Source organism: Lithobates pipiens, unplaced genomic scaffold (assembly GCF_037356315.1).
Source record: "Lithobates pipiens isolate NorthernLeopardFrog02 unplaced genomic scaffold, aLitPip1_a1.2 Scaffold_30, whole genome shotgun sequence".
NCBI lineage: Eukaryota > Metazoa > Chordata > Amphibia > Anura > Ranidae > Lithobates > Lithobates pipiens.
In genome coordinates, this window is record NW_027507791.1 from 107839194 (window position 1) to 107854046 (window position 14853).

Genomic DNA, 14853 nt, shown 5'->3' on the forward strand with positions numbered 1-14853 from the left:
TCTTCCCCTCAATTTTAACCATCTTCCCTGTCCCTGCTGAAGAAAAGCAGGCCCAAACCATGATGCTGCCACCACCATGTTTGACAGTGGGGATGGTGTGTTGAGGGTGATGAGCTGTGTTGCTTTTACGCCAAACATATCGTTTTGCACTGTGGGCAAAAAGTTCAATTTTGGTTTCATCTGACCAGAGCACCTTCTTCCACATGTTTGGTGTGTCTCCCAGGTGGCTTGTGGCAAAATTTAGACGAGACTTTTTATGGATATCTTTGAGAAATGCTTTCTTCTTGCCACTCTTCCATAAAGGCCAGATTTTTGCAGTGTACGACTGATTGTTGTCCTATGGACAGACTCTCCCACCTCAGCTGTAGTTCTCTGCAGTTCATCCAGAGTGATCATGGGCCTCTTGGCTGCATCTCTGATCAGTCTTCTCCTTGTCTGAGCTGAAAGTTTAGAGGGACGGCCAGGTCTTGGTAGATTTGCAGTGGTCTGATACTCCTTCCATTTCAAAATGATCGCTTGCACAATGCTCCTTGGGATGTTTAAAGCTTGGGAAATCTATTTGTATCCAAATCTGGCTTTAAACTTCTCCACAACAGTATTACGGACCTGCCTGGTGTGTTCCTTGGTCTTCATGATGCTCTCTGCGCTTTCAACAGAACCCTGAGACTATCACAGAGCAGGTGCATTTATACAGAGACTTGATTACACACAGGTGGATTCTATTTATCAGCATTAGTCATTTAGGACAACATTGGATCATTCAGAGATCCTCGCTGAACTTCTGGAGTGAGTTTGCTGCACTGAAAGTAAAGGGGCCGAATAATTTTGCACGCACCACTTTTCAGTTTTTTATTTGCTAAAAAAGTTTAAATTATCCAATAGATTTAGTTCCACTTCACAATTGTGCCCCACTTGTTGGTGATTCTTCACAAAAAATAAAATTTTTATATCTTTATGTTTGAAGCCTGAAATGTGGCAAAAGGTTGAAAAGTTCAAGGGGGCCGAATACTTTAGCAAGGCACTGTATATTATCCGATAGTTCATACATTCAAATAATTGTGGGCTATTTAATGATCCTTTCTTTATTTTCAAATAAGTGTTAAAATACTTTATTAAAGCAGTATTAAACACAAAACAAATGTTTATTATATTGCAGTTTACCAGTTCTATAAAAATAAAATTCAATAAATGGAGGGCAGTAATTTAATTATTTGTATTGTTATATTTTATGTAATCATTGCAGAATCATACACAATCCTTGTTTTGGCAGCAAAAGAGCAGGATGTATTCTTACTGATTTCTTGGTCTGGCGGTTCGATATTATAGCCATATCCAATAAATGTTCTCACAGCTTCACGCAAGCTGTCTCTATTAGACTTTTTAGTCCGTTCATCTAGTAAAGCATATGGCACCAAGCGAGGGTTTCGTTTGTTCTTCAGGTCCTAAACAAAGAAAAATAAACACAGTGTTTATGGCACACAGACTGCAAAAAGCAACTGAAAATAGCACACATGCTTTTGTTATAATTCTCAAACTATCACTTTAATATTATCTATGCAAATTGTATACATGTAATTTATAAAATAAAGGAAAAGTTGATAAGTTTTAATATATATTGTCACAAAAATATTTCTCTTTTGCATATGCTGGCCATTTTGGGACACTACACTTTTGAAATGAATGAAAACTTTACATTTAGCTTAAAGAGGAAGTAAACCCTGATGGGTTTACTTCCTCTTTTTTTCCCTGCAAAGGTAAAGCATAATGGACTACTATGCATCGCATAGTAGCTCATTATGTGTCACTTACCTGACACAGGAGCCAGCGAAGTCGCCGCTGTCACCTGTAGTCCGCCGCATCCATCTTGGTTGTGGCGTCTCTCGCAGCTCCGACGAATGACAGCGGAGAAGCCGCGATGACGTCACTCCCGCGCATGCGCACGGGAGTCGCGTCTCGGAGCTCCGACGCTGCCATTCGCCGGAGCCGCGATGACGTCACTCCCGCGCATGCGCACGGGAGTAGACAAATTTGGCAAATCCATTCTTGGACTTGCCGCATTTAGTGCGCCTGCGCGCCGCTGTCTACGGCGCATGCGCCGTAGACAGCGGTGCCCATTTTCGGGCAAATATCTCCTAAACCATATAGGTTTAGGAGATATTACTTGGACCTACAGGTAAGCCTTAATCTAGGCTTACCTGTAGGTCAAAGTTGTTTGGAAGGGTTTACTTCCATTTTAACCACTTGACCACTGGGCACTTAAACACCCTTAATAACCAGACCAATTTTCAGCTTTCGGTGCTCTCACATTTTGAATGACAATTACTCAGTCATGCAACACTGGACCTATATGAAATTTTTGTCCTTTTTTTCACACAAATGGAGCTTTCTTTTGGTGGTATTTAATCACCGCTGGGTTTTTTTTTTTTTGTGCTATAAAAGAAAAAATACAGAAAATTCTGTAAAAAAATGAATTTTTCTTTGTTTCTGTTATAAAATTTAGCAGATTAGTAATTTTTTCTTCATAAATTTTGGGCAAAATGTATACTACTACATATCTTTGGTAAAAATAAGTACAAATTGGTGGATATTATTTGGTCTTTGTGAAAGTTATAGAGTCCACAAGCTATGGTGCCAATATCTGAAAATTGATCACACCTGAAGTACTGACGGCCTATTTCAATTCTTGAGACGCTAACATGCCAGAAAAGTACAAATACCCCCCAAATGACCCCTTTTTGGAAAGAAGACATTCCAAGGTATTTAGTAAGAGGCATGATGAGTTTTTTGAAGTTGTCATTTTTTCCCACAATTCTTTGCAAAATCAAGATTTTTTTTTTACTTTTTTTTTCACAAAATTGTCATATTATCAGTTTATTTCTCACACAGCATATGCATACCACAAATTACACCCCAAAACAAATTCTGCTATTACTCCCGAGTACGGCGATACCACATGTGTGAGACTTTTACACAGTGTGGCCACATACAGAGGCCCAACATGCAGGGAGCGCCATCAGGTGTTCTAGAGCACCCATGACAATTCTGACATTTCTCTCCTACATGTAAAAATCATCATTTATTTGCTAGAAAATTACATCGAATCCCAAAACATTATATATGTTTTTTTAGCAAACACCCTGGAGAATACAATAGTGGTCGTTGCAACTTTTTATCTCGCACGGTATTTGCGCAGCAATTTTTCGAATGCTTTTTTTTGGAAAAAAAAACAGTTTTGTGCTTAAAAAAAACACAGTAAAGTTAGCCCAATTTTTGCATAATGTGAAAGATGAAGTTACACTGAGTAAATCGATACCTAACATGTCACTCTTCAAAATTGCACAAGCTCGTGGAATGGCACCAAACGTCGCTACTTAAAAATCCCCATAGGCGACGATTTAATTTTTTTTTACTGGTTATATGTTTTGAGTTACAGAGGAGGTCTAGGGCTAGAATTATTGCTCTCGCTCTAACGTTCGCAGCGATACCTCACATGTGTGGTTTGAACACCGTTTTCATTTGTGGGCGGGACTTACGTATGCGTTCGCTTCTGCATGCGAGCACATGGGGACAGGGGCGCTTTAAAAAAAAAATAAAAAATGTTATTGTTCATTTTACTTTATTTATTTTAGTTTGACATTTTTTTCCCCAAAAATAAATTTTTTGATCACTTTTATTGCTATTACAAGGAATGTAAACATCCCTTGTAATAGGAATATGGCATGACAGGTCCTCTTTACAGTGAGATATGGGGTCAATAAGACCCCGCATCTCACCTCTAAGCTGGGAAGCCTTAAAAAAAAAAAAAAAAAGATTCTGGATTTGATCGTATTGGCGAGTCGGTAGAAGCATCGGAGGGCGGCGGGAGGGGCGGGTGTCTATGGCTGGGTATTGCAGGGTATCACCAACTATGGCTGGGTATCTCAGAGTATGGCTGGGTATCTCAGAGTATGGCGTTGCAGAGTATTGCGTTGCAGAGCATTGCAGGATATTGGAGAGTGTTGCAGAGCATTGCAGAGTGTTGCACGGTATTGGCGGGTGTTGCAGAGCATTGCAGAGTGTTGCAGGGTATTGGTGGGTGTTGCAGAGCATTGCAGAGTGTTGCAGAGCATTGCAGAGTGTTGCAGGGTATTGGCGGGTGTTGCAGAGCGTTGCAGGGTATTGCAGAGTGTTGCAGAGTGTTGCAGAGTGTTGCAGGGTATTGCAGGGTATTGCAGGGTATTGCAGAGTAATGCAGAGTATTGCAGTGTATTGCAGAGTATTGCAGAGTATTGCAGGGTATTGCAGGGTATTGCAGAGTATTGCAGAGTATTGCAGAGTATTGCAGGGTATTGCAGAGTATTGCAGAGTATTGCAGGGTATTGCAGAGTATTGGCAGGGAATTGAGGGGTTAATCTTCGGTGAGCAGCGATGTGGGCACTGCAGATGCAGCCCACATCGCTGCTGACACCGATCTCTTCCCCCTCCGCTGTTCCGATCGGTACAGAGAGGGGGAGGGAGGAACTGGCGTCATAACATGACGCCGGTTTGTTTACAAGTGATCACTCCGTCATTTGACGGAGCGATCACGTGGTAAACGGCCGCTATGAGCGACCCGGCGGTCACGAAAGCTCTCGAGTGCGCGCCCCAGGGGGCGCGCGAGAGCGGAATTCTGGGAGGACGTCACATGATGGCCTCCCAGAGTTAAGAAACCGCCCTGTAGCCGTTATTCGGCTATAGGGCGGTTGTTAAGTGGTTAAAGAGGAAGTGCAGTCTGCTCACATAATTTGTAATAAAAACATCCTTGCCATTCTGAAGTTTCTCTCCAACCACTTTGTATATTATTTTATATATACTGTGATTCTGTACTTGCCAAATATGCTGCAGAAATCTCCATCCACTGAGTCTGGCTGCATTCATTTTAACTGTGGGCAGCTAAAGCTGCTGCCTGTTCACTTCCTGGAAATACACTGATACACAGAGGCACACTTCCAGTTCTGCAGCCATGCAGCTCTCATTGGCCCTCTTATGACTCATACCCCTTCCCTTCCCAGCAAACTCTCACAAGAGTGAGAGAGACAGCTGTAAATTATGTCATAAGCCTAGGCTTTTTACCAGATAAGAAAGTGGGCTGTATAAGGTATTTACTTGCAGAAAAAAAATGTTTTACTATCAAAAGTTGAACGGCAAGGGCAGAGGATTTAATAGATGGAAAGTTAAAATAATGACTGAAGGTCCGCTTTAAGGTCAGTTTTCCCCATTCTTTTATAAGTGTAACACCTAGTATTTAACTAAGTACATGCCGGTACATGGAGGGAGCATGGATGGAGCATGGATCAGCCATGGATGGATGGATGAGACATGTATACATACAGAGATCAGCACTGTGGGCACTTCACATCCAGCCGACATCGTTACTCACCGCCTCCCTCCTGTGCCGATCGATGTCAGCTGAATCGGACAAGCTCCGGTTTGTTGACATCTGATCTCTCCGTCATTGGAAGGAGTAATCACGTGATAAAGGGCCGCTGTCATTGGCCCTTTACTCCGATCCATGCCGCGCCGGGTCTTCCAGACCCGGCAGTCATGGACATTCCCAGGTGCGCGCATTATAGTATGCCCTCCCAGAGTTATCCGACCTCGTGTAGCCGTTTTCCGGCTATAGCCCGATCGGCAAGTGGTTAAACGTGAAAAAAAAAACATACTATGTATAGCACAAAACTTCACCAAGCAGCAACTTTGCTGTGATATATTAACACAGTCCCAATAAAATAAAGCTCTATAAAGTTATGCTAATAGATAAACAAAAAAAGAGCAAATAAAAGTCCATAAGCCTAGGTCCACACTGACAGAGCGAATTAAATTGTGCAAGTTCAGCTGAATTCGCACAATTTCATTCCAGCATATCAGACCCAAATTCAGGGGTGATTTCAGAGACATCTGTGTGTGTTTCTACACAGATGTCTATTGAAATCGAAGTCGCTAAAAGTAGTACAGGAACTACTTTTGGGAATTGGTGCGGCACTGCAAATGTGGCATCCCACCATTTCAAATGGTACCATTGCTGGCAATAACCGCTGATTTGGCATGCAAGTTGACATGTCAAATCGCATGCCAAATCGATGCAATGTGAACCAGGGCTAAATATGGTAGTCCAATAGTGAAAGCATTTAACAAAAGTCCATAAATATGATAGTCCAATAGTGAAATGATCCAGTGAACCCAATAAATCTTTACCACCATCCAACACCTTCAAGGGGTTGGATGGTGATGGAGATTTATTGGGATCACTGGATCATTTCACTATTGGACTATCATATTTATGGACTTGTTAAATGCTTTTTAATATTTATCATATGGTGGCATGGGGGGAGTTAGAGGCTGGTATTGAGTGGTGTTACTGGAGGACTGAGTGGCAGAGGCGGAAGCCCTGTGGAGTTGGAAACAACTTTTAAACAATGCATTGAAGCCTACTTATTAATGTAAGGGGTCATACAGTCCAGAGAGTGCATTTTCACAAAAGGGAGCATCGGGTGGAGTGGCACATTAAATTCACAAGCACTGGAGTTTGGGTATGGCGTATTAAATATTGATTAAGAACAAAAAGGGAGGAATTGGTATGTGTATAACTTGGTCTGACCGATCCTGTAAATTGAAGCAAACGGAATATCCAGTGCAGGAGCACCGAAGAGAACCCCTATTGGATCTATTATAGACAGACCAAGTATTATTGTAAAAATAGGAGGTTTTATTAAAAATACATATAAACAAAAGAGAATAAGAACATTGGTGACTTCAATAAAAACAAAGATATGAAGTACCCAAAATTGCAATGGTATGTAAACCCAATGACCTGGGAGCAAAAGGCCAGTGGTAATGCATACAGGCGTTGACACCTTACATGTGTTGTCAACAGTTCTAATTATACACAGTACAGATAAGATAGCTATTCTTACATTCACACATATAGCAATGCATATGTCTGAAGAGCTGATGGGAAAGATAGAAATCCCTCATATAACAAACATGAACAGCTTCGACTCCCAGGAAGATTCTGGAGAGACCAGAGAGGTATGGCTTCCCTACAAAGACTCGCAACTATGAAACATGAAGTTCATGCTAATGGTGGGCCTGAAAAGCTGTATGAATATAAAGCCCAAAAAATTATGGAAATCAGTAAAGATATCTGTGTATCTATAAAGCTGCTCAGATTGCTTGAGCAACAAATTAGAACATTGAATTCTGTCATCAAAAAAGGGAGCACTTGTAATAACCTGCACAGAAGAGTGGGTATATTGCATAAGAACTGAGTTGAATTACATCAATTGTTTTGGGGCACAATAATAATAATTTTTATCTTTAAAAGCACATTCAATTAAAATTTTTGTTAGAAAGAAATATGTTTTGCACTGATAAGCATGAAGTATTGTGAGCGCTAGAAGTGGTCATTGGTGGTAAATTCACTAGATATTGTAAGTTGTGAATTTGATATTGAGAGCATTTCTTTATTTATTTTTTTAGAGAGCTGCACCTATTTCTTTGCGTCGCATACTAGCACATTATGTGAAACTTACCTGCAAATGAAGCCCTCATTGTCACCACTGTAGGCCGTGGACTCTGGCTGTGTGACTGGCCAGAGCCACATGATGTCATTCCCGCGCATTTGCGCAGGAGTTGCCGGTCACGGCACAGGGCTCTGAAGAAATGGCACCTATGGGTGTTCCTTCAGAGCTCACACACTGATGACATCATCAGCGGCGTGTACAGTAAATCTCTCCTAAATGGTGCAAGGTTAAGAGCTATTTACAGTACTTATAGGTACGTTTTATTATAGGCTTACTTATAGGTACAAACAATCCTGGGAAGTTTACTTCCTCTTTAGGTCCCTGATATAGAGTTACCAAGATTTGGCCACACCCACAATTCATAATGTCCCTACTCATGGTGCCCCGAGACATTTTGTCTATATACCATGAATTTACACCTCTTATTCCAAGTCAATGAATGATTATTTCAGGGCGTGTTTAAAATGGGGGGCAGGATTTTGTGGGTGTGTTTAAATTGGATATGATTGTGTGGGTGTGGTTTTGTAGGTGTGTCTACAAATGGTAGCACAATAAGGTACCTTAGCAATCAATCTTTTTTTTTTTCTTTTTTTTTCTTATGCTTGATTTGAGATAAAATAAACACTGTGTTGTGTTTGGTCATCAACAGTCACAGTTACTTATAGTTTAATAAACAGCAGTGATCCTAGAAGCCATCAAAATCTTCTTTAGGACCACACACGCCACTGTTTGGGAAACTGCGGTTCTGGGTGCAGAAGTGACCACTAGGACATAAAATAATTATCTTAATAGCTCAGCCCAATAACCAGAAATGAGGAATAAACCCATTAGTGTGCATATTCAAAAGTTTAAGTAAATAAAGCTAGAGCAAAAGAATCAAAAATTCCTGCCACAGCCAAATATATTTCTTTCCTCAGAACCAAAAAAGTTTTTTTTTTGTAGTTGCACAAAATGTCATGTCATATATCTAGCATTTGTTTTAGAAATACAATGCTGTACTTCCTGATAGCTTACCTGCTGAATGCCATAGGTCCATCCTTGTTTTATTCTGTCTTTAGCCCAGACATTGTGTGCATTCTCTGCAAGTTTATCAACGAGAACTTCCTGGGCTGGTAACAGTTTTACATCAGATAGGTCCAACGGGGCAGGTTTGTAACCATTGGACATCATATAGCTGTAAATTTAATGATAGTTTGAATGTTAGTAGACGTGGACTGAGGTTAACTGCAAAGTTTATAGTACTGAAAATGTGCTGTTCATTGTGGTATCATGCTAAGTAATGGAAGTAGACTCCCCACTATAATGTTTAGTTAATTAAACGTTAATGGTTATCACACAGAGGGCTTATAAGTCAAATATCTTTAGTCTTAATGCATGAATATAATGACAACCAGAACTAATGCTGACAATTAAGTAAATCTCAAAGAAGCTGTATGAATCATAGCTGCCTTTATAGAGTCAATGCTATAGTGTACAATCATGACGTATGATAGATATTGGTTTATATAACTAATTTATTGGCCTTTATAGAGTCAATGCTATAGTGTACAACCATGCCATATGATAGATATTGGTTTATATAACTAATTTATTGGCTAATGATTTATATTCATGAGTTCACATCAAAACATCCAGCGCCACCTCACCAAGCTTAGCGGTTCCCAGAACATGGGCAGCTGATGGATACAGGTTTTAATAAATATTGATATTTTTGGCACTAGCTGCACCAAAATATTTCCCATCTCCAGGGTGTTGATAACATTGTGTAAATGATCATTAAAAGAAAATAAACAATCCTTACAGTGAAAACTTTCACAAAAATGTTTTTGTCACCTACAATGAAGTACATTGCAAATGACAAATTCTTTAATAATCACACATGTGGATAACATGTGAGCCACAACATTAAAAAATATATATCTTTATCAGCTGTCAGCCTCATAGGAATATAACATTCCATTCAATCAGAAACACAAAGACCAGGTGCAGTGCTACTCAACTAAAAACCCACTCTATATAAGTAGTGAATAATCAAAAAGTTAACACTTGCATAATATATACAATGCATATATGGTATAGTGCAATAATAAAATCAAAAATATCTTCTTAAAACACAGTATCATCATGTAGCTATGCAGTCAAATTTTAGAAATCCCCCGCTATGTTTGTTATGTGTCCCTAGTCAAACAGCATAGCTAAAATATTTAAGAAAAATATTTCTTGCCCTTCTAGTTGGTTTCTTTGGAGCAGGATTATACTGTAAACAGAGCTTAATATGATACCTGTATTGTTCAGAATAAACTGCAATGGGCAGGGAACATTTAAGGGACAGAGTGGACTAAAAATGCAACAACATACAATGCTGAGCCTAAACCTTGATATCTTTATCCCTTTAGCAGGACACACAGTGTAAATATCTAGGTTAAAACTGCTAATGAAGATCTACCAGCACAATAAAAACATGGTTAATTAGGATAAACATACCTCACCATCCCTTTCCTAACATAACATAGAAGGGAAGAAAAGTAGTAACTATTTTCAGTAAAGAGCATGCAAAAAAGTAAGCAGCAATTTTTAAATATATATTTTAAAGTTATGTTTGTTGGGCATTTTTCAGGTGTTTTACAAGTGTTTTATGAGCTGAAAATGCTCAGGTGTGAATCTAGACTTAAGGTAAAAATATACTTTAACCACTTTCAGACCGGACCATTTTGCTGGTAAATGACCAGAGGTCTTTTTACACTTTGGCACTGCGCTGCTTTAACTGGTAATTGCGCGGTCATGCAATGTTGTACCCAAACAAAATTTGCGTCCTTTTCTTCCCACAAATAGAGCTTTCTTTTGATGGTATTTGATTGCCTCTGCGATTTTTATTTTTTGCGATATAAACGTAAAAAGACCGCAAATTTTGAAAAAAAATGATATTTTCTACTTTTTGTTATTAGAAAAATCCAATAAACTCAATTTTAGTCATACATTTAGGCCAAAATGTATTCAGCCACATGTCTTTGGTAAAAAAAAAGTCAATAATTGTATATTTATTGGTTTGCGCAAAAGTTGTCACATCTACAAACTAAGGTACGTTTTCTGCAATTTACGCAGCTTTTAGTTTACGACTGCCTATCTCATTTCTTGAGGTGCTAAAATGGCAGGGCAGTACAAAACCCCCCCAAATGACCCCATTTTGGAAAGTAGACCCCCTAAGGAAATTGATAAGAGGCATGTTGAGCCCATTGAATATTTTATTTTTTTGCCTCAAGCGATTGAATAATGACAAAAAAAAAAATTTTTTTTTTTTTTTACACAAAGTTGTCACTAAATGATATATTGCTCACACATGCTATGGGCGTATGTGAAATAACACCCCAAAATAAATTCTGCTGCTTCTCCTGAGTACGGGGATACCACATATGTGGGACTTTTTGGGAGCCTAGCCGCGTACGGGGCCCCGAAAACCAAGCACCGCCTTCAGGCTTTCTAAGGGCGTACATTTTTGAGTTCACTTCTCACTACCTATTACAGTTTTGAAGGCCATAAAATGCCAAGATGGCACAAAACCCCCACAAATGACCCCATTTTAGAAAGTAGACACCCCAAGCTATTTGCTGAGAGGCATGTTGAGTTCATGGAATATTTTATATTTTGCCACAAGTTGCGGGAAAATTACAAACTTTTTTTTTTTTTTTTTTTTTTTCACAAAGTTGTCACTAAATGATATATTGCTCACACATGCCATGGGCATATGTGAAATGACACCCCAAAATAAATTCTGCTGCTTCTCCTGAGTACGGGGATACCACATATGTGGGACTTTTTGGGAGCCTAGCCGCGTACGGGGCCCCGAAAACCAAGCACCGCCTTCAGGCTTTCTAAGGGCGTAAATTTTTGAGTTCACTTCTCACTACCTATTACAGTTTTGAAGGCCATAAAATGCCAAGATGGCACAAAACCCCCACAAATGACCCCATTTTAGAAAGTAGACACCCCAAGCTATTTGCTGAGAGGCATGTTGAGTCCATGGAATATTTTATATTTTGCCACAAGTTGCGGGAAAATTACAAACTTTTTTTTTTTTTTTTTTTTTTCACAAAGTTGTCACTAAATGATATATTGCTCACGCATGCCATGGGCATATGTGAAATGACACCCCAAAATAAATTCTGCTGCTTCTCCTGAGTACGGGGATACCACATATGTGGGACTTTTTGGGAGCCTAGCCGCGTACGGGGCCCCGAAAACCAAGCACCGCCTTCAGGCTTTCTAAGGGCGTTACAGTTTTGAAGGCCATAAAATGCCAAGATGGCACAAACCCCCCCCAAATGACCCCATTTTGGAAAGTAGACACCCCTAAATTTAGGGGTACACTAGTGAGACTAGGTAATAAATGGCGGGTGCCCTGAAACTATAAAAAAATAACTAACCAACCAGCGTCACCTGTAACAGTTATATGGTGATCACTGGTGAAAGGGTTAACTAGGGGGCAATCAGGGGGCTTTATGCGGTAGTATATGGGGGTCCCTGGCGCTATAAAAAGCTGCGGCGAACCTAAATACCTACCTGCCTAACTAGCGTCACCTGTGACACTAATACAGCGATCAGAAAAACGATCGCTTATTAGGCTGGGTTCACACTGGAGCGATGCGGGAACGCCACGAATGCGCGGCGGGTTCCCGCATCGCATGCCTCCCGGCGGCAGTTCACACTGCCCTATGCGAACTGCTGGGAGTGTCAGTGAAATGTTACTGACACCCCCAGATCAGTTCGCATATCGCAGTGCGATCTGCAAACTCGGATCGCATGGTGTGAACACCCATGCGATCCGATTCTGCTGCGGGCCAAAAAAAGGGTCCCGTGCGAATTTGCGGCGGGTGCGGCGGGTGTGGCGGGTGCGGCGGGTGCGGCGAATGGCTGAACTCGAATCGCACAGAGATCGGATGTGATTTGCACTGCAGTGCGGTGCGAATCACATCCGTTCTCATAAACCGCTGCAATGTGAACCCAGCCTTAGTGACACTGGCGACGGGGGGTGATCACGGGGTTAAACCTTTATTGGGGGGGTTAGGGGGGTACCTTAGAACTAAAGGGGGCTAACCCTAACTGCCCTAACAGTTATTAGTCACAAATGACACCCGCCGGGTGATCAGGGGGTTAAACCTTTATTAGGTAATAAATGGCGGGTGCCCTGAAACTATAAAAAATAACTAACCAACCAGCGTCACCTGTAACAGTTATATGGTGATCACTGGTGAAAGGGTTAACTAGGGGGCAATCAGGGGGCTTTATGCGGTAGTATATGGGGGTCCCTGGCGCTATAAAAAGCTGCGGCGAACCTAAATACCTACCTGCCTAACTAGCGTCACCTGTGACACTAATACGGCGATCAGAAAAATGATCGCTTATTAGGCTGGGTTCACACTGGAGCGATGCGGAAACGCCGCAAATCCGCGGCGGGTTCCCGCATCGCATGCCTCCCGGCGGCAGTTCACACTGCCCTATGCGAACTGCTGGGAGTGTCAGTGAAATGTTACTGACACCCCCAGATCAGTTCGCATATCGCAGTGCGATCTGCAAACTCGGATCGCATGGTGTGAACACCCATGCGATCCGATTCTGCTGCGGGCCAAAAAAAGGGTCCCGTGCGAATTTGCGGTGGGTGCGGCGGGTGTGGCGGGTGCGGCGGGTGCGGCGAATGGCTGAACTCGAATCGCACAGAGATCGGATGTGATTTGCACTGCAGTGCGGTGCGAATCACATTCGTTCTCATAAACCGCTGCAATGTGAACCCAGCCTTAGTGACACTGGCGACGGGGGGTGATCACGGGGTTAAACCTTTATTGGGGGGGTTAGGGGGGTACATTAGAACTAAAGGGGGCTAACTCTAACTGCCCTAACAGTTATTACAGTCACAAATGACACCAATGCAAAAAAAAAAAAAAAAAATGACATTGGTGTCACTGTGACTGGGGGGCAGGGGTAATTGGGGGGGTGATCGGGGGGTAAAGGGGGGGTGTGAGTGTGCCTGGCATGTTCTACTGTGTGTGTAGAGTGTTGGTGCAACTCACCGATCCGCTCTCCTCCGTGTCGGAACGAAAAATACCGACACGGAGGAGAGAATACATCACTTCCTCTCCTGTGTTTACATTACAGGAGAGGAAGTGATGTCACGGGGGATTCCTATTCGTCGGGAGCGATCGCGAGGGGGTGGCCATGAACGAATGGCCGTCCCCTCGTCCGGGATCGCTCCCGCACGAATACCGACCGCCGCAGGCACCGGGCGGGGGCCCGATCGGGCCCCCGACCCGCGGGAGGCAAGGGACGTACATGTACGCCAATATGCCTGCCCGTGCCATGCTATCGACGTACATCGTCGTGCGGCGGTCGGCAACTGGTTAAAGTGGTTGTAAACCCTTACAAACCACTTTGACCTACAGGTAAGCCTAGATTAAGGCTTACCTGTAGGTCCAAGAAATATCTCCTAAACCGTGTAGGTTTAGGATATATTTGCCAAAAGACAGGCACCGATGGTGCACTGAGCGCGCCTCTGTTAACGACGATGTGCCGCTAGTGGCATCTCCCGTGCGCATGCGCGGGAGTGACGTCATCCTGGCTTACTCAAATGACAGCGCCAGAGCAGCGAGACCCACCAAGAAGATGGAGGCTCCATACATAAGGGGACAGCGGTGACTTCGCTGGCTCCTGTGTCAGGTTAGTGACACATAATGGACTACTATGCCATCAGGGTTTACTTCCTCTTTACGAATACAAATAATTTACTTAGATATGCATTAAAACTATTGTAAATTATGTAGTTTAAAAAACTACAGAGCCTTAACACCACACATAGGTTCATGGGAAAACGGCAATTGCAGCAGTCTAGAGCTGTTCTATTTTTAACGATACTTCATCCAGAAAGAGTAAAAGACCTGTTTCCTCTAAGCCCTTGTACACACGGTCAGAGATTCCGACAACCAAATCCGTCGGAGTAATTCCGACGGATTAATTCCGGAAGAGGTCCGTAAGTGATGTTGCATACACACGGTCGGACTAAGTTGTTGGAAAATCCAATTGTACATAACGTGATGATGTTATTTCGTTAGGACGGGACTACGTTCAGGATAGTAGCCAATAGCTTTGGTCTAGGAATTTGATCTGAGCATGCGTGGCACTTTGTCCGTCGGAGTAGGCTACACATGATCGGAGTATGTCCAATAGGGGCATTTTGTCGGAAAATTTTACCGGCAACTTGGAAAACTTGGTCCGTCGGATATTCCGATGGAAACAGTCCGATGCAGACCACACACAATATCCGACA

General features: G+C 42.1%; 1 protein-coding gene across 8 annotated transcripts in view; it reads right to left on the reverse strand.

The window, feature by feature from the left end:
• RYR3 (ryanodine receptor 3) overlaps nucleotides 1–14853 on the reverse strand; it is a 1008486-nt gene that overhangs the window by 626689 nt on the left and 366944 nt on the right. For all 8 annotated transcript variants that reach the window (XM_077464742.1, XM_077464741.1, XM_077464740.1 and 5 more), the window contains 2 exons: nucleotides 8556–8715; nucleotides 1295–1442 (listed from right to left, as the gene is read on the reverse strand). In XM_077464742.1, coding sequence (XP_077320868.1) covers nucleotides 1295–1442; nucleotides 8556–8715 — 308 coding nt within the window. The remainder of the gene's footprint in view (nucleotides 1–1294; nucleotides 1443–8555; nucleotides 8716–14853) is intronic.